General features: G+C 35.8%; 2 protein-coding genes across 2 annotated transcripts; both read left to right on the top strand.

Moving 5' to 3' along the window:
• Positions 1–12,298: 12,298 nt before the first annotated feature.
• On the top strand, positions 12,299–14,333 carry LOC149388877 (membrane-anchored ubiquitin-fold protein 3-like). The gene is made up of 5 exons (XM_089624109.1): positions 12,299–12,540; positions 12,741–12,878; positions 13,118–13,337; positions 13,592–13,771; positions 13,898–14,333. Exons 2-5 carry the CDS (start codon positions 12,774–12,776, stop codon positions 13,936–13,938), a joined length of 546 nt encoding a protein of 181 aa, XP_089480235.1. The 5' UTR covers positions 12,299–12,540; positions 12,741–12,773; the 3' UTR covers positions 13,939–14,333.
• Positions 14,334–14,880: 547 nt separating this feature from the next.
• Positions 14,881–17,689, top strand: LOC149388876 (zinc finger (C3HC4-type RING finger) family protein). The gene is made up of 13 exons (XM_089624302.1): positions 14,881–14,898; positions 14,974–15,149; positions 15,224–15,311; positions 15,557–15,613; positions 15,706–15,738; positions 15,841–15,918; positions 16,037–16,080; positions 16,164–16,204; positions 16,305–16,387; positions 16,491–16,582; positions 16,671–16,740; positions 17,016–17,054; positions 17,200–17,689. The coding sequence occupies exons 1-13, from the start codon at positions 14,896–14,898 to the stop codon at positions 17,311–17,313; spliced, it is 918 nt and encodes a 305-aa protein (XP_089480428.1). The 5' UTR covers positions 14,881–14,895; the 3' UTR covers positions 17,314–17,689.
• Positions 17,690–21,348: the final 3,659 nt, after the last annotated feature.

Below are 21,348 nucleotides of genomic sequence, written 5' to 3'. Positions count from 1 at the left end.
AGCCAACGTTTGGTAAATCTTAGGTAAATAGTCATAAATGATGACGTGACTTAATATATAGCGATGACTATTTACTTAAGATTTACGTTTGTAAATATATGAAATTGGTTATTTACCTAATATTTACAAAACGCTGGCTATTTAGCAATATCAAACGTTTAAATTGGCTATTTTCCTAATGAATTACAAATAATTAGATGTAAAATTATAATAATATTAAAAATAATGCAAAATAAAATTAGCCAAATCATAGAACAAAAAAAAAAGCATCAAGACATATGCATCACCCCATTTGTGTAAATTGGGAAATAATAATAATAATAATAATAATAATAATAATAATAATAATAATAATAATAATAATAATAATAATAATAATGTATTATTTAAAAAAATGAAATAAGGGAGTTATAGCTAAATAATTGTCAATAATTGCAAACAAGCCAACGTACAAAAGATCTGAAATTGCCCTTGCTAACTATGATTGAGTTGTGGTATCTAGTATAGTCTAGTTGATAATTCTATACCACTATTTAAGTGAAGTTCATGAGTTCAATCTCCATTGATAACAAAGTCCCCTTTAAAAAAATTACGAGTGAGTTTGAATGATACGTAAAGCATTTATTGTATATCAAAGCAAATCTTCATTGTATAATATGAAACTATATATGTCATGTAAATTCTGTTCGGTCTCGGATACTAAAAGTCATACACAATTTTGCTAGAACTTTTTATCCAAGCAGGAAAATATAATGAAAATCACCTTTCAAAATAATTGATACACTTATTAAATAGTGTAATCTTAATGAATATAATTTTTTTCCAAATAAATAAATGCTCATTATGGATCAAAATTAAAACATGATTATTAAATGGTTAGATTTAATTTAACATTTATATATATACACAACTATTGCAAAATACACAATTTTCAAAGGTTCGCAAATTTCAGCAGAAAACTAGATATTTGGTAGTAATTTGTTGTAACTGGTCAATCCCTTAATTTTTTAAGACTCTAATCAAATTTTTATTTTATTAAAAAAATGTTCACCTGGACCGCAATAAATTAATTAACTAAAAAGTAAATTAAATTAAATAAAGATTTTTTAGTTAGTTAATTTACTGCGGATTTGGTGGACTATTTTCTTAATAAAATAAAATTTTGATTATTAAAAAAAAAATGTGGGCTAGTGGTCTAATTATCCAAATAGGAATTATAATGAAATGACCTTTAAAAAATAATTGAGATGATTATTAGATAATTTTAATGAATGTAGCTTTCTCAAAAAAAAAAAATGATTAAATATGGATCAAAATTTAATATATGATTGATAAATTTTCGCTCTTGGTGGCAATCGATATTAACTCGATAAATTTAATATACGATTGATAAAAATACAGTGTCTATTTACTTAATATTTATAAAATGTTGACTATTTTGCTAAATTCAAACGTTTAAATTGGCTATTTTGCTAATTTTTTGTAATATAAATGTATATAAGGGCGGACACAAAATTCCAAAGACAGCTCTTAATATCTCGATACTCAACACTTCATACTGATCAGTAGTCAAATCTCTTGTGTATTCCACACCATCTTTAGGAGAAACTGCAACATGTTTTTACTAAACAACTATAAATTAGCGACGCAAAATGACTAACAAAAATTACATATTTTGTGAGGTAGTTTCGACTCACAACAGAGCCAAGATTCCCTTAAAAATCTTCATAACAAATTCAATATTTATAATTCTTGCCTTATTTTGATTTTCTGGTGGATTTGATTTATTGTGCATCGATCAAACGTTGAAAATATTCTTAGGCATATTGATGAAGAGTCAACTTGAAGAAGACTAAAACGGACCAAGTTCAGAGAATTTGCCGGCCGTATCATGTGGCGGCTTTGCTTCATCCTAGAATATTAGAGGTCGAGTACAATTAGTATTTCCATTACTTTGTCCAAATTTATTATAAAATTGGGATCGTATTATTTAGTATAAGTTTAATAGCTAAAAAAACAAACAAACTCTTAGATTTTTTCCATTCGTTTTAATAGATTCTCTCTTTATTATATTGCATAAAGAAAGGTATTGCATTCTTTGCCTTTTTGCCTCGTGTTTGTTCATATATGCTTATATTCTCTTCGCTTGCCTCTCCGACCAACGATGGTCTTGTGTCTGGTGGTCAGTGTCAATGTGTCATATGGAAGAGCTCAACGCTGCCACAATTCACTATTTATGTATAATCATAAACTGTTTTCTTCTCTCTATATATATATTCCTTACCCATAGTTAAAATGTAAAGTGGCACGAACACAAATTGAACACAACCTTGTCAGTCAAAACCGAATGAATGAAAGAATAAATTCATTCATATGCATCGTCATCATCAATATCACCATACTTACGTATGTGACAGCACTATACGCTTAGAGACATTATATTAGCGATGGAAACCCAACTTAGCCATTGGAAATGTGGTTTAGAGACTTGATTTACGTGAACCCCAAATTATGAATATATTACATTATTTCTAGTGGCCATCATGGGACAGCTAAGGAATCTCGGTCCCGGGCTGTATGTGAGGAAGGAATGAGATTTCATATTCTACAACACATCCTAGCTATTAGGATGGTCCTAAGCATCACACAAAATTTAGTTGACCAATATCTTCTAAGTGCAATATATCTAGGAAAGAGACCGATCATTAAGATCTTCCAAGGACCATAATCGAATATTGGTCCCGAATTCCCATCTTCTTGTAGCCCAATATTCACGTGATGGAAAAGTAGTGTGTGTACCAATTTTGCATGGTCCTCGTTATTATAAGCATATTTTATTGTTTCCTTTATTTTGTAAATTGATATCAAATATTTGAAAGATAATAAGAAAATGAGTGATGATAGTAGAGGATAAATAGTGAGAAGATTCCTGAATAGAGAGTGGAGACAATAACAAAATAAAAGAAAGCTTGCCTTGTTGAGCAAAAAGGAGCCAGATGGGCTGTGCCTGATCAATCACCTTCACTCTTATACCATATTCATATGTATAAGCAATATGAGAAAGAAGAATTATGTCTACATGACTTTCCATTCTTTGGGCAAACAAAAAGAGTTTACGTTAATGTTAAAAAATGGATCTAATACATAGAAAGCTAGTCGCGGTTATATCTAGGATCGGACTCTATGATCGCGGGATGGTCAAACGGTGAAGAAACTTTCAGCTCGCCACCTTTGCCATGCTGGAAAGAGGTTTTCGGTAGCTCATCACCTAAAAAACGAGAGAAGCGTGAGCTAGATGGGTGCGGAGAGGCATCCTCCGACGCGCGCACGGTCGCTCAACATTAGTCCAAGTGCTATGTAAGGTGAGGGCCGTTGCCGCGTCGCTGACTTTGTATCCCGATCGCGTCGTTAGACTTTTTATCCTTGCCGCGTCGCTGGACTTTTTATCATTGCCACGTCGTTGGACCTTTTATCCTTGCTGCGTCGCTGGATTTTTTTATCCTTGTCTAGGATTTTTATCCTTGTCCCGTCAGTAGACTTTTTATCATTGTCATGACATCCTTGCCGCGTCGCGGGACTTTCATCCTTCTCGTGTCACTAGACTTTTTATCCTTACTAGGTCGCGAGACATTTTATCTTTGTGTTGCAATAAAATCACACACACAAGGGTACATGTCGTCCAAGTAATATAGATTTGAAGTATCGACTTTTTATGTCTAAGTATCGAGAAGGGATAATGGTCGGCCTTTTCTTTAAAGGGTGTTTGAGGATATAGTAGTACGGGTTGGCTTTTTGGCTCTGTTCGATCCAATTAAAGGCCTATGTCACTTTTCTAAGGTTCGTGTTAGGTCATTTCGCTTCGAAGAGGGCTAGATTGTGCTACTCAAAGCACTAATCAATAAAAATGAAGCACAAAAAAAAAAATTCAAATTGACTCAAATCCAAAATTCTCTATGAAACTATGTTATCACTGGCACATAACGAACATAAACACCTAAATACAACTACTAACATGTAATCACCAAACAAAATTAAGAAAATAAAACTTAAATATAAACAGCCTAATCTACTAAAATACCCCACAAAATAATTCATCCCATCAAACTTAATTTCTACATTGTCCTCAATGTATAGCCATAAAAATATGGGAGAAAGAAAACCTATCCCGCGGGGGTGGTCGAACGCTCCTACTCGTCGCCGCCGCACTCAGGCGACATTGTATCTTCTTTTTTCGTTTTGGCGCTCTTGATCACCCTTCTTCTTCTCTTTAATTAGTGTCGACTACTTTCCTCGTTATGGCTTCAATGGAGATCTCGGCTTTGCACCCTTTTCTCGCACCTTTCATGGGTCTTTCCGGAGGAGCACATTGTGATTGTGGGGATGCAGATGTTTTACTTCATCAGTCCCGAGGAAGTAGACCTATTCTTTCTCCTTTTCGCGCATTCGGGCTTTATAGATCCCGGATGTCTTTTCCTCATTCTTCTCACACGACGTTAGCTCGCTTTTTTGCACGTTGATGCGAGCACCACATGAGGCTAAGAAAGCCCTTTTCAAGAGTACACTAGGACAAAAAAGACTTTTGGGTGCGACATTTTTCGCACCTAAAAGTCAATTTTCACACCCAAAGATATCTTTGGGTGCGATTTTGGGTGCGACTTTTCCGCACCTAAAGGTCTTTGGGTGCGAAAAGTCGCACCCAAAAGTCTTGACTTTCGGGTGCGACATTTAGGTGCGACTTTCCGCACCCAAAATCGCACCCAATAACACCCTATTGGCAGGTATTATTGACTTTTGGGTGCGAAAAGTCGCACCCAAAGCTCTACCCATCAAATTTTGGGTGCGAAAAGTCGCACCCAAAAGTCATTGTTGAGTAAAAAAAAAAGTACTTTAGACGGCGCTTGTTTATAAAGTGACGTTAAATCTATTAAAAAAACATATTTATTGACAGTATGTTGGATGTCAGGTGATTTAAAAGTGACTTCAATTCCTATTTCGTATCTCAAATCATACACACACAAACACAAACACAAATACCCTCACACAAATACAAAAACTACATGACTGCTCAGACCCAATAAATGTTATGCCATCAACAGTTTAAAGAGACCGAATCATGTATTTCACATTTTCAGTATAGAAGACAAACTAGTTTCCTTATTCAAAAAAATTTAATCTATCACCAGGTAGTTAAAACAAAATAAAGGTGAATATCACCATATATACCCACCTGGGCTAAGTGCAAGGTAAAGGTAAAATGTCGAGGTCTTCTTGTTGCTTTTTATAAGGCACTGATGGGGAGATTAACGCGGTCCTGGCTGCACAATGCAAAATCACAGAATCAATTAAACAATTGAAAAACTAAGTCTCTGGCTATGTTCATAAAATTTACTTAAAAAAGAAGTCTTTGATTCGAAAACACATTGCAGAAACCAATCGTGCTCTTAATTAGTTAAGACCCACTTACAAACTCAATAGAAAGCTTTCAAACCAACAATTTATTCCAAGATTTCATTTTTCAAAATCAAAGCAATTTTACAACCACATAAAACTAGCTTAAAATAGTCCAATATATTCTAAAACCCTAGCACAATTCAAACATGTCTGAATTCCAAACTATGTTCCTTAACTAACTTTCATCTACTTCAAACTAGAAAATTATACCAAGTGCCAACACAACAACACGCGATCTGATCACAGTGCGAACAAACAAACAAACACGGCTGATCTACAATAATCAGAACAAAAAACTGAATTGAGATTTTCCTAGGCTATACCTGTTTGAGGCACGAAGGGAAAGTGATTTTCCCGGCGACGGAGCGCGACGGAGACCGATCGATCTCTTTCGCCACGTCTCTCCACCGCTTGCAAACGCAAGCGCAAGCGACGACGTTTCGCTCCGGCCACCGGTCCTCGCCGGCCTCCACTCGCCGCATGATCTCGCCGAGAAGCTCCGGCAGCATCACCGACCACAACGACGACGAAGAAGCAGAGGCCGAGTACGATTCCGACTCGGCCAAGTTCACTCGGCGGAGATCTGCATCCTCCGACAAAGCTTTCACTTCCCTGAACGACTTCGAAAACTTCCGAGACCGAAATGCTCTTCTGAGAGACATGTCACGTCAGAAACAGAAATAACAAAAAACGAAAAACTAAAACTAAAACTAAAACAAAAAAAAAAACAGAAAACAAAAAACCCTACACCTTCAAGCAAATAGCACAGAATGCATTTTCACAGACAGAGTGGCCTAAAAACTTAATTAAATGCCACAATTCTCGTCGGCACTCGCGCGGCAGCTCCGTCATTCCTCGGACAGTGTCCTCGCCGTCCCGAACCGTCAGAGTAAGCTCTACGTAGCCCGTCTAATCGAGTCTAGACCCTCGATACAAAAACTCGTAACGAAGACAAAACACGTTAACATATCATAAAAATTCCGAAACCTCATGAACTTTAAAATTTTCCGACCCCAAACCCACAATAACCATATTCAAGTAATTAATAACTCACAATTTGAATTTCAAAACCACAGCCACACGGCCAGAGAATACACACACGGCCAAATCCAAAACCGAACTCAAATCATCCACAAATCCGAAAATAATCCATCACCAACACAGATTGTAACACAATCCCAATCCAAGAATCATCAGATCTCACTCAAGAGAAAAACCCCCAAATTAGAAATCCACATAAACCCTAACTTGTTGAAATTCAGCCAAAATCTCAAGAAAAACTCCAAACAATGTTTTTAATCCATGAATCCGAGTAACAAAATCACAATCAAGCTCAATCAATCATCAAAACTCAATCAATTCCAGAAATCATCCAAGAAATTCAAAAATCCCAAAACAAACTAAGAACCTTAATCTCAGATTCAAATTTGGGGGAAACAAATTCTCACCTTTATGGCTGTGAAATCAACCCTCCAGTGCTCTCAGCCTCGTTTTCCGGCGTCTCCTCTCGGTCCGGTGTCCTCGGCGGCTCACGGCGTCCTCGTCTTCTCGGCTTAGACGCGCGCGCTCGAGATGGTTTCGGGTCTTGGTGGCTTGCTGTTGGTCGAGCTTCCTCCTCCTCCGTGAGGTCACCCCCGTCGCTCACTCCATCGCTCTCTTCCTCTCTCTCCTTCTCTCGGCTCTCTTTCTCTCTCCTTCTCTCGGTCTCTCTCTTTCCCTTTCTCTTTTCTTTCTTTTCTTTCTTTCTTTTCTTTTCGCAAGAAGATAATTTTTTAGAAGTGAAATAAGAGAGGGAACAAAATCCCGCTAATTTTTTAGACGAAATGCTTTGGACTTTTGGGTGCGACTTTGTCGCACCCAAAGGTATGATGAACTTTTGGGTGCGGCTTTTCGCACCCAAATGTAAAAAAAAAATCAGCGAAATTTTTTTGTTACTTCAGTGACTTTTGGGTGCAAAAAGTCGCACCCGAAAGTAATTTTTGGTGCGACTTTTAGGTGCGAAAAGTCGCACCCAAAAGTTATCCGCACCGAAAAACTGTATTTGTAGTAGTGGTATGAAGATCATACGGTCTTGGTCCATGTCAATGATGTAGAAATCAATCGGAAAAATAAATTTTCCGACTTTGACAAGGAGATCTTCCACGAAGCCGCGCGAGTGCCTTACGGTCCTATCCGCCAGTTGGAGAGTGACCCGATGGGCTTTAGTCCACCCACTCCGAGTTTGTTGAAGACGACCGAAGGCCTGAGGTTGATGTCTGAACTTATATCGCATAAGGCATTGTCAATAAGACGTATAAAATGGTACACGGCAACATGAATTGGTCATGGTCCTTCATTTTTTACAGGAGCTCTTATTGTAGAAGCGCGCTATACTCCACGGAGAGTGCCACCGTGAGCCTTTACGGGAACGGAAGTGGTGGCCTGTAGGTGTGGACCGGCAAGGGCGGCTTAGGAGCTTTCATGATTGGGGCAGCCTTATCTTCTTCTTTCTTCGGGCTCTCGACGATCGCAACGCGTGGCGTTGCAATGCTCCATTGGGTTTACTTCGAATGTGCTCGAAATGTGCCCTGGGGTCGCGTATGAATGACGGTTGCGAGTTGTCCCACCTGTACCTCGAGACTCTGGATTTGAGCCGATTGAAATTAGAGCATGGCTCGTGTCTTGGTCATGAATGCGTTGGTGGTGGTGGCCATCTGCGCCACTAGATCTTCGAGGTTGGACCTCGGCTCTTGAGCTCGGTGCGGCAGTTGATATGCTTGCGGACCCCCTTGCATATGCATGTCCCTCGCGCCCCGTTGTGTTTGTTGGTGTGTTGGAACGCCGAGCGATTATGATTGGCCACGTAGCTCACTTGTTCACCGTTAGCTCCGTACATGCATGGCTCGGTCGGTGGGGTGTGGACGACATGAACGTGTTGCTTATCTCCAAGAAGTTGGTGAGGTGATCTTAAGTGTCTTCAGTGGGCAATCTCGCGAATTTAGATTGTTGAACCATATGGATCACGCCCATCTTGATTTCAAGTTCTGGTTCCCTCCAACGATCGGTAGTACGATGGCCGTTTGCATCGCATCGGCCGGCGCCATCCCATATTCGAAGAGTGTTTTTGGCACAACGTTCGCGATGTTGTTGTTGTTGCCGTTGTTGCCTTGGTCTCTCATCGCTTGTTCCTTCGACGTTTTTTGGTTTTGTTTGCAAGTCTTTTCTATCTCAGGATCGATTGGAACAAGCGTCGAAGAACCGTATTTTCACATGCACCTTCAAGAAAGAGAGTGACACGAAAGTTAGAAAACAAAAATAAAAGAAATTAAATTGTAAAAAAAAAAATATATCAGTCGCTGAAGTAAACTATTCAACGACAGCGGAGCCAAAAACTTGTTGCGATAAATTCACACATGCAAGCGTAAGTGCCGTCCAAGTAATATAGATTTAAAGTATCGAGTGTCGAACCCACAAAGACTAGTGATTCTAACGATTTACTAAAACTTCTAGCGAATTGATTCCAAATAATAGTGATGAGGTTTTGAAACGATGGACAAAATTAAATAAAACAAAATCAAGAATTAAATAAGAGTTTTTCAATAAAGAGAAAGTAGGGGCCATGATTTCACTGGGACCAACTAGATTGGGGATTTCGGTCTCGAATAACAAAAATATACTTCTATGGATTATAATCTCGTTCTATCAAAATTATTCACTAGCATCTCTCAAGTGTTCTAGAAAACCTATGCAATTGACAGATTGTAATCATCTCGACCTCTTATCCTATTAAAATAATTACATGCAATAAACACAAGAGCTCAAACGATTACACAATTGCCTAGAGTTTTCCTACTAACCTAGACGATGAATGTATGAATAAAAGCATGATTATGTACTCTCTTTCGAGTAGCTAAATAATCATAGATAACAATTCTAATGATGATCAAGCACTAGAAAGTCTTAAGCATAATTCATATAAAGAAATCCATAATAATGAAGCAAAATCATCTAACTCTAATGAATCACCACCATCATCAAACCCGGCTACATCGCAAACCCAAAAGAAATCTAACCTCTAATGGGGTTCATAATAATCAACGAACAAAACATAATAATTGATAACATTAAAAAGAAATTGATAGCAAAACGGAGTTCATATTGACTAAAGTTGATGTTCAACAAGTACTTAAATGACTAACAATTGAATTGAGTTCAAGAGTATCCAAAAACTTCATGAAGAACACTTTTTCTCTGTACAAAAGCTCTCAAAAGTATCCAAACACAATAAGGAAAGCTAAAATAAAAGCAAATGTGTGTTTTTAGGTTATAAGAGTAGTATATATAGGTTTAAGGGTGATTTTCGGAGCCATCTGGGCTTTTAAGCGAGATCCAATGACTCAAAAATCATTAATTAACGAGGCTGCACTGGGCTTCAGCGCGCCGCGCCAAGGGTCAGCGCAATGCACTTAGAAGAAGGTGTGGCGTGCTGCTTGTATAGCGCGGCGCGCCCACACGCAAAATTCCAAAAACTTCCTCTTTGCGGCGCGCTATTGCACGTCTTCAAGCGCGGTCTGTTTCTGGCTTTCAGCGCTGCGCGCTGAAGGGTTGATCGGTCTTTGACTTTCATGTAAATCTTCGTTTTTGCTCCGTTTTGACTTATGTTTTCTTATAAATGACGCTCACGCTGTCCCGAAGCTCAATTAAACACCCAAAATCTGAAATTCACTATGAAAACACCAAATAACCTCAAATACACTTGAAAAATCGCTAAATTCACGCTCGAGAACAATAGATTTGTACGTATAAAACGCAATCATCGCATTGTCACGCCGCGAGTCTTTTTATCCTTGTTGCGTCGCGGGACTTCTTATCCCTGCCACATCACCAGACTTTTTGGACATGCCATTTCATGTTGTCTTGATCCTCCTTTGGCCGAGCCTGGCGAGTCATTTTTTCTTTGTTTTGGGTTGTGCCGTCATTTTTGGTACAAGGAAATTACCCCATAACACTTTCCATTCTTTTTTTTTTCATTTCGGATCCCTAAATTTCATCTACATTAAAGATTATATACTTTGTTGTTGAGTTGTGGATCCTAGTTCAAGACTACGAAAAGCTTACGATGATGATTATGTCTTCTGGACGAAAATTATATCGTAAGAGTATTTAGTCGATGATATTTTTGGAGACTTGTATTTGTAGCCTAGTTTTTTCTACATATATTTTGAGCGTCGATGTTCTTTCTAGAGCGCAAGATAATAAACATGACTTCCAAGAATTTAGGTTATTCGTATAATCTACAACAACAAAGTGGACAACTCTGAAATCAAGAGTAAACTTATAAACATGTGTGCTCTTTACTATTTTAATTTATCTTTTAATTACTGCTGAGCTCAAACCCTAATATTTGTCATTACATGTTTATACCATTTTGGCAAGTCTTGGATGTCACTACTGAATTGTATATAATACGTGACAGTAAATATGTTTTTCCAATGCAGTATATATGTTATATGTAACAACTCTTGTTGTGCATTCTTCACTGGTTTTTTCCAATGCAGTATTTATGCTATATCTTTTACGCGGATCACTTGTAAGTTTTTTATTTTTTATTTTTTTTATTTTTTATAATTATGTGGTGTTTGAGAATGTTTGGTTTGATTATTAAAAAAAATATGAGTGAAAATCATTTTTATATAACAAAATAATGCCATATTTGAAAAGATTGCGAGTGGTTAATTTCAAAGATGATATAAATACCCTATTATCTAATTAGTTTAGTCTCCTTGTTTATATTTCTTTGGTTTATAATTACAAATGTAGACATTTAGAGAGAAAAGATGGGGAAATGATTGTCTACTTGTTGTATTGATATGAGAGGTGAGACCCTCTATTTATACAAGGAGGAAATGAATACATAAATACATTTGCATATTGGAAATAGAAAAACAATCTAGGAAATATACAAACGCACGAGAAAGAGACAAGACAACTTCCAATGTGATAATGCAATTTCGAAGAAGATGTCTTAGGACTCATGAACTTTCTACACTCTCCCTCAAGCTCGATGTTAAATTTTGAGCAAATTGAGCTTGGATAGAAGTTCATTGAAAATTGTTCGATGGAGAGATTTGGTGAGGATGCCGGCTACTTGATGTCGAGTTGGAACATATTCCATGGAAATAGTCTTAGCCTCAATCTTCTCGCTGATAAATTGGCGATCGATTTCGATATGTTTGGTTCGGTCGTGCTAGACTGGATTCTTTGCAATACTCAGTGCAGCTTGATTATCAAATGAATTTTCGAAAGTCTTCGAGGTTTTTTTAGGCTATGATACCATGTAGAAACTTAGAGAGAATAAAAGTGGATAAATGATTTTCTACTTGTTGCATTTGATACGAGAGGTGAGACTCTTTATTATACAAAGAGAAAATAAATAAACAAATAAATTATGTATATTGGAAATATAAAGATAAACTAAGAAATATACCAATGCATGTGAAATAGACTAGGGAACTTCCAAAGTGATAATGCTAAAATTGAAAAATGCTAATTGTCATATTTATCAAAATTGAAAATGGTAAGTTCGTGTTTGGACATTTGTCTTAATCAGTGGTTAGATTTTAAAATTAACCAAATATTACTTAGACTGAAACATTCAAGTTTCCATTTGACTATTTTGCTACGTCTTTTAATATTAATTTCCTTAAAAAATGTAATTAATCTTAACTGAATCAACCAAAAAATTAACATATGATAAATTAACAGGATCTTATTAATTAATTTCTTCCAAATTTGCTAAATATAGTATATACAACAATTGACTGTTAACGCTTAACCGAAATTTTCCAACTCCACTTCAGTTCAGTGCAAATCCATCCGAGTCTAATTGATATTTGATGCAAAGAGAAATTAAAAAAGAAATGAATCTGAGATAAATAGGAAGGCGAGTAAAAATTAAATGCTCATAGCTCTGACATTTTGATCTCTGTCTGTCAGCACTTGATCTTGAGTCTTGACTGACACTACGAATTCCGAAACTTGATTGCCACATTGATACCGTTTTTCGACCTCTCTTGGATTCCCACATTTGTCAACTGGATTCTTGATCAGGTCTCTCTCTCTCTCTCGTTTTCTTTCTTCCGCTATCTGACTGAATACGATTTTCATTCCTCATTTTGTTTGCTGATTTTGTAAGTATCGCTTTCTTTCTGGTGTCAGTGTAATTGTGTGGGTATTTTAATGGCGTCTTTTGGTGTAAAAGACTGTTTGGATCGAACTTCCATTTGATTTTATTATAATTATTGTTGCAGAGGTATCGATTTAAGGCGACACCACTCGGTCATATGAGGTTCGTGGTTTGTGGATTTGAATCTCAACCCGTCGATTCAGATGTACAGATATTATTGGATGCGTATCGGCGGACATACTTTTTTTCCAGATACAAAGAGGTTAGTGTAATTATAGGCATGGCATTCCCAGAATTTTTTAGAGAACTTGATTATTTGGTTGGTTCTGTACTCGTTTCTTGCATCACTTCCTAAGAATTTATCTCGAATTGGAGATAACGATTTATAGGCCGTCCCTGTCTAGTTGCCAAGAATTGAACATTTTTCTTGGATTGCTTTGGTTTGATGAGACTTCAAGAGAGTTTGCGTTCTTGATGGCTTCTTGTCTTCGTGCGTTACAGGTTACAGCGATACTAAATCGTTCTGATAGGAATTTGCGGAGCTCAAATCGGCTTTTCGAGTTTGGTAAAAGAGAAGAGAGTACTATGGCTGGAAGTGAGGTTGTGGCTGCGGAGCTGAGGTTCCGAATCTTCGACGGGACAGATATAGCCCATGATACTTACTTATTGTCTACTACAATTGAGTCTCTTAAGGAAAGGGTTGTTGCAGAGTGGCCTCAAGGTTAGTCTCATTTAAAGTGTTTAATCACGTTTTATTTATTTCCTTATATATTAGTAAATAGGTCGTTAATTAGGGTGGATCGGTGGGAGATGAAAAGAGTTGTCAATTTACTTAGTTTATAGAATAGTGGTAACTGTGATCCGCCTCTTGAATTGTGAATCGTGATCGCTATGAATGATTATTCTTAATTATTCCGTTTCTAGTTAATATGCCACTGAGAAATCCGAGTAGTGATGAGCATGTTCCGTTTGCAGGCAGAGAAACCGCACCAAATTCAGTGCACGATATCGGGCTCATTCTCGCCGGTAAAGTGTTGGACAAAAAGACACTCGCGGAATCCAATATAACATTTGGTCACGAACCCGGCGAAGTCATCACAGTTCACGCCGTGGTACAACCCGAGACTGAAAAGAAGAAGAAGAGAAGGATGAGAGGTTTGTTTGTTCTACTTCTGACTTTTGCACTCTCATCTTTGTCAATTATGTCCAAAATAGGATTTTTTATCATTTACCCTTCCATACTATTTCTCTCTTTTTCATCTTTGTTTTATGTCTGTTCAGATGCACAAGACAATAAGGGGTGTTCGTGTGCAATCGTCTAGCCTAGGGAGGCCTTGATTTTTGAAAACTCGAGAAATTCTTTTTGATACAGCAATGTGACTTTTGTTATCAGTTCAGCTCTCTCTTTTTCATTTTAGTTGAGTGTAAATGCTAGAATACTATCAACATTTATTTTTTTTTTCCTTTTTTTTTTTTTTCTTTTTTTCGCTTGTATAGTGCTCCAAAGCCCATTTGATTCTGTGTAAAGGGTTTTTGTTGTAGCATAACTTTCTCAAGAATTTCAGTCAGTTTACTAGATTCCTTGGCATTTTACCCCATGGTAGGTTTGACTGTGGTGGAAGAGGTGACAGTTTTTGGAGGCCATCTAAAAATAGGTCTATAATCTCTGTTCCCGTTTGTTTCTGACCGAATATATGAAGATTTAAGGGGGTTTATTTCATGCCTCTGTTTTTTTGACTTGACAACACTAATTTTTAGTAGGAGCTATTGCTTTAATGGAAAAATAAATTTTGTATGTTACCAAACCTATAATCTCTGAATTTGGATGATCTATTTTTGCTGTTATATGGATGGTCAAATTTATTACGTACTGAACCGGTTCAAACAGGGCACTACTGCCACGCATTAATGAATTTAAAGCAGGAACATTAAAATAAGGAGCTATTATACATTTTTCAAAACAAAAAAAAGGTGCTATTATACACACAAAAAAAAAAGAAAAAAATAAATAAATAATTAGGGTGTTATCAAATGGCAATATTTCACAAAAAAATCTAATGGCAACTATTGAATTTGCAAAAAGTTCAGATTTATCTTAATTAGTAAAATAGCTAAAATTTTCATTTAATGGTGTAGACTATGGTCTCTTTGAAGTTTCAAGTTTCAAGTTTGAACTAAGAAAAAAGAACTGACCATTCAAACTGATATTTTAAATAAACTCTCAGAAATTTTGTATTAAAAAAAAAACAATCAAAACGATAAATGAAAAGGAATTTGACATGGTATATGTAACATAAATCATACTAAAATATTTGGAAAGTCAAGTATTTATCAATTTTTTATTTTTATTTTTTCAGCTCGCATTAGAAAAACACGACAAAGATTCAAAACTCAACAAAGATTCAGGGCTTGGCAGTTTCTTCAGGTTAGGTTTCTGTGTCGTTCCTCGTGGATCCCAATCCCAAATTTCCAAGCCAGAGTCCGATTCCATGGCTCATCCCAAACCCCACGATTTCGGAAAGCTACAGCACGGGTTCGTCGTCTTCATCAATTTCAACTATTTCTTTTCAATTATTTTCTCAATTCAAAGCTTGTTTGTATCTGCAGATGTGACCATTATCGCCGGCGCTGCAAAATCCGAGCTCCTTGCTGCGATCAAGTCTTTTCTTGTCGCCACTGCCACAACGAAGCCACGGTGTGTTATATATACGTTTCTTGTTTGTGTATATGCATTATTGGAGTACGTGTGTGTGTGTGTTAGAGAGAGAGAGAGAGAGAGAGAGAGAGAGAGAGAGAGGTGACCTTGTTATCTATGTTTAATGTAGAGAGAGTGTGTGTCCCCGAGTCTCAAAAAACTTGGACCAAACCCTTATAATCCTTTATTAGTTCTCAATCCTCTTTTCAAACTGTCATCCCTAATTTGTGAGATTTGAATTTTAGAGCTCGCTGACAAATCCAAAAGAGCGCCATGAAATCGTCAGGCATGATGTTAAGCAAGTGCGTTTTCTCGTCTTATGGTATTGTGGATTTTGATGAAAGTAATCTCTGATCAAGTTCCGTGTTGACATAAATGGTTTTATCTCTTTCAGGTTATATGTTCAATTTGCAATACCGAGCAAAAGGTTGGCTTGTTATGTGCCTTGAATTGTTCTGTTTGTTATTATTAATCATAATCCTGTTCCCAGGTTTTATTTCCCATTTCATTATTATGATTTTCTTGTTAGGTTGCTCAAGATTGTTCCAAATGTGGTGTTAGAATGGGAGAGTATTTTTGCGACATTTGCAAGTTTTACGACGATGAAGTAAGATATAATATTTCAAGCCTGTGTGGTTGTAGAAAGAAAATTTAGAATACTTATATCTGTGTGTAGATTTCAGATTTTCGGTTTAATATTCTCATTTTTCTTTCACCAAATGCAGACTAGCAAGAATCAGTTTCATTGTGACGATTGTGGGATATGTAGGTTAGTTGAAAAAATCAATTATTTTGCTTTGATTTTTCCTAATTTGATTAAATCAATCAATGCATAATAATATGAATTTTCAGGGTCGGTGGTCGCGAGAAATTCTTTCACTGTCAGAAGTGTGGTATGCCCTTCTTCCCCATCAAAACTTACATGGATTTTTTTCTTTATTTTTCAACTTTATTACTTTTTTGCATTTGATTTACATGCTATTAAATATCCAGGTTCATGCTATGATATGAGTCTACGAGATAATCATGTGTGCATCGAGAATTCAATGAAGTGTTATTGCCCTGTTTGTTATGAGGTTTTTCACTCGTTCATCGCAGCTTTTTAGTTACTCAGAGTTTCTCTGGGAATGTTAATGACCTGCCCATTTGTTTTGTATATCTCGAAAATGGAATTGGCAGTACCTTTTTGACTCGACGAAAGGGACCACAATCATGAAATGTGGGCACACAATGCATCAAGAGTGTCGAGTAGAGATGGCAGGACAACAACAGTTGAGTTTCATTACTGTTTTTTTCTGTTTGAAAATTCCGGAGACTCTTCGCCTCTTATTATTATTATTATTTTTATTTTTGGTATAGATATTGTTGTCCCATTTGCTCCAAGACTATGTATGATATGTCTACCCAATGGTTGATGTTGGATGAAGAGGTATGGATTTTTTTTTCTCTATCGCTACACACTTAGTTTTTGAGTCTAAATAAAATATGATTATTTGAACTCCTTGTATAGAACATGGTAATTTAGACAGAGAGATTGTTTCTTTTGCCCTGATCTGTAATAAAAACTAAAATTATTAGCTTTCGCTAATATTGCTGATAGGGATTACGTGTCGCTGATTTAATTATCTTAATGATCACTTTTAATGAACATTGTGATTGTCTAAAAGTGGTATTGTTTACGAATTCTGTTCGACGGTGTTGCAGATTGAAGCTATGGAAATGCCAGATGAGTACAAGTACGAGGTGGTTTCTCTATCCATACTATATCTCATATGTATCAATTGCTCATAATCCTAACTGAGAAGATCAGGCTTGATAGTCGCTGTATTGTTTCCAATCAAAGATAGTTCCATAAAATAAAAGTTTGGTAAATGATATACATTTGCAGGTTTCAATTCTGTGCAATGACTGCAACACAAAAGGCAAAGCTCCGTTTCACATTTTGGGTCACAAGTGTAGCAAATGTTCTTCGTACAACACTCGGAAGATTTCAAGTGAATGAGATGGTCAAAACTGATGGCGTATGTATTTTTTCTGCCTATGGTGTTGGAGGGTAAAGAATTGACTTTTGATACGATTCTTTTTCTAAATTTCTCAATAATATGATTCGTTGAACGAGATTTTCTAATCTCCAAGTTCCGGTTAAACGAGATTTTTTTTGTTAAACAAATGTTTTTTTTAAAAAAAAACAGATGTTGGGTAAGCTAACCTAGACTGTAAATTTTCGGTGAAGAGTAATGGAGGTTAACCCAAGTCCCATATGGTAATACGTTATGGTGTTGGGTTAGAATGTACATTTTGAATTGAGATATCAGAATATTATGATCTGGTACTTTAAAGACGATGATATTCCTGATTAATATTTTTCTAATTCGCAACTCTTAGAGAGTATTTTTTTTTTTCTAAAGCAACTCTAAAGAGGATTATTATTAAGGAAGTTATAAATTAAAATTATGATGAAGATGAAATAAACTAAGACCAGAAAACAAACAAGGCATTCGTTTCTTGTATGTGTTCGTTGCTTAGCGCTGTTTGACATGAAATGAAAAGATTTAATAGAGATCATGGCCATTAAACACTCTTATCCGCGTTTGATTGTTGGTCTGTATTTTGTTTGTGTTGTGCTTTGGATAAGATTTAGTGGTATCATCAGTGATCAATAAGAATAATTGAGAAGTTTCTTGTAAGATACAGATTTGTTGTATTGCACAAGCACTACTGTTCAATTGTTTTATAATGTTCCTCATATGTTACATGTGTAATGTAAATAAGCCTAAAGAAATTGTCGTTTCTAACTATAAATGAATGGTTCTATTTGAAAGATTTAAAAGATATGTGGTTGCATAATTTGGATGGGGCAAGGACTTCTAATGTAATCACCAAACTTAAAACCATTGGAAAGTAGAGTAAGATAAGTGTTTTAGGAGGCTTTAGGAAGAAAACAAAAATGTAAGAGATATTTTGTTACACAATTTATTCAAAAAATATCTCAAAATGCCATCCAAGCTCGTTGCTCAACAAAATCGTCGTGATCTTCGGAAAGACCGGATGCCATTTCTAGCTTTCCACGCTCACACGTAAATTATTTTACTATCTTATCATAGTCATGAGTGTTGGTCGTCCATTGTTAATCTCACGGAGTTGAATCCAGCTTAGGATCAAATCCATGAGACGAGGACGGTGAGTATGTCTCGTGTGTATATATAGGCAAAACCGAAATTTGACGCGAGTGAACATTGCCCATTGAAAGATATCGAAGCCGTTAGACTCAATATCGAATTGAGCTTTCAAAAATATAAGGACAACTCGTTTGCTTGGTGAAGTACTCGATGTCAGCCACAGCAAGTCTCGTTTTGTCGTAAAATTGTCAAAGATGCTTACAGGTTGAATAATTAGGAACTACTACATGTCGGTGAATGTGTGTAGTGAGGTCAATGTGTGTCATGTGGCTCTTCTCGTACCACTCGTGCTTCAAACTTTAGCTTGTAATACTTATAACACATTAAAAATACTCTCATTGCAAATCACTAGGGATATAATTCTTTGTTCAGTTATTATCATTCATATCAAAATATATGGTGAAACCTTCTTACTCTATCCTTTGGTCTAAAGTGAAATTATTTATCGTACCTCCTTCGTTTTCCTTATAAAGTGACAAATAATTGTTTTATGGATGAGTATTCTCAAACAAAACAAAAACGGAGTTTTCGCATATCTTTAAACAACAACATACAAAACATATCATATTACATTAACAAAAACGAAAAGTAAGGACAATGTTAATAATTTATAGGAAAATATCAAGAATATCCCTCGTGTTTAATCGAAATGCGATATTTATCTATTCGATTTTTAGAAATATCATACATATTCATTCAGTTTATAAATGACATATACCTCTTTTAAAAAAATGTTATATTACAAATATCACCACTTTCGTTTATTTTTTACAAAAAAATAATTTGAACTTTTCAAAATATCCTTAATAGAATAAATATTTATTTAGTATTTTATTAAAAAAAAATATCAAAATCTTTCTTTATAAAAAAAAATCCTTAACTTTTTATAAATATTTTTTTTAATTTAATTTTTTTGTATATTTAATAGAAAATAAAAAAATTATTTCATTAAGAGTATTTTGAGGAGCTCAAATTATTTTTTTGTAAAAAATAAACAAAAAGAGTGATATTTGTAATATAACATTTTTTTAGGATACGTATATATCATTTATATTAAACTAAAAAAATATGTTTGATATTTTTAGAAATTGAAAGGATAAATATCGTATTTTGATTAAACACGATAAATACTCTTTATATTTTTCCGTAATTTATCGCCAATATGTGTGGATCGCTGAGTAACCCACATAGAGGAGTATGTATTTAAGCCTTGATGATAAAACCTATGAATGGGATGGGACAAACTATTTCTCAAATAAATCAATACCACCGAATTCCAACATATCCATTCAATGAATAAGACAAAATCAGGGGTCGCTCTCTTGTGACGGGCGTTTGACAATTTTATTCCTTTTTATTACATTGGAAATTCATAGGGCACGAAAAAGAGAAGGAATTACGTGTTGCGTGAGTTGTCATTGAATTATGATCCAGACTCCTCACCTGTGGGTTCTTTAACCACGACGTGATACTACAAAAATATCTCTTATTTATTCACTAGAAACGACAATTTTTCGTTTTAGCTAAATCATATATATATTTTTAATGTCACAAGGGTCTTTTTCTTGTCACGTAGATTTCGGCTTCTTTTGAGTTGGTTCTAGAGGCTACTATGCAAGTTGCATCGTGGTCGCATAACATGTACACATTCAATAAAGAGATATTATTGGCAATAATTAATATCTAATGGGCATTCAAACGTACACACACAGTGACCACTTTCCCAATCGTAATCACTAATTTCAAAGTTGAATGTTCAACTTTTCGAGTGATGCAAGTGTTATGTTGGTGCTCAAGGACTAGGGTCGTAACTAGACATGATAATTATGGAAAGAAGAATGCTGGTAAAGAAGTTGGTGCTGGACAATAGATTCCAAGCCGATGATAAACATTGTATATAATATTGTTTTGAGAAATAAAACTCTACACCAACGCAATATTATTATTATTATTATTTTTTTTTTTTGCAAAACTGGAGTGAAAATTTAGGAGTGAATTTTGGTATCACAGTAAATTTGACTACTTGCTATTTCATTCTTTGATATTTTAGAGTCCTGGGTCTAAAAATTATGGAGGTTTTAGACTCTCCATTGATTATAAATATGGCGTAAGAGGATCTCTAACACTCTTAACTGATCAAAACTCTAAAATGTAATTTTTTACGCGTTAAAATACAATTTTTATCACATCAAATTATTGAGAAAGAAGACTGGTTGTTTGGGTTTTAGTGTTATCGCAGGTTTCTTGCTCTGCAAGTTATCTTTTCCTTTTTTAGTTTCTTGTCGTTTTTATTAGCTTCGTATGAACGACATGTCGTCGTTTCATACTTAGTTAGTTTACTTCGTTATTACTGTTTATAAATACTCTGTATTCTTTTCAGTTTTGGTTAATTGAAAATTTCCTTTCCATTCAATTCAATTCTCTTCTTCGCTATCTCCTGATTTTCTCTCGGAGCTCCGTCGTAACATGGTATCAGAGCATATTGCTCCGACCAAGCTTCTCTCCGACTAATCAGTTTTTCGAAGCCTTTTTCCTCTTCTCCAACAATGAGTAACAACTCAGGAAACGAGAGTTCTGCTACTGAAATCTCCTCGCGGAGAAACGCCAATGACGAAACCCTAGATCCGTTCTTTCTTCATCACACAGACACCACAGGTCAGATTCTTGTCACAACAGCTCTCACTGGAGACAATTATCCTACCTGGAGAAGATCTATGAAGATCGCGTTGTCTGTCAAGAACAAATTCGGTTTTGTCGATGGATCTATTCCCAAACCGATCGGATCTGACGTGAATCGCCTCAACGCCTGGAGAAGGAACAACGACATCATCATCGCATGGATGCTGAATTCGGTCTCC

Source organism: Urtica dioica, chromosome 8 (assembly GCF_054948205.1).
Source record: "Urtica dioica subsp. dioica isolate 48M chromosome 8, U.dioica_male_clone48M_v1_H2, whole genome shotgun sequence".
Classification (NCBI taxonomy): Eukaryota; Viridiplantae; Streptophyta; class Magnoliopsida; order Rosales; family Urticaceae; genus Urtica; species Urtica dioica.
The sequence above is the reverse complement of the archived record's forward strand: the minus strand, read 5'-3'. Positions and strand labels throughout refer to the sequence as shown.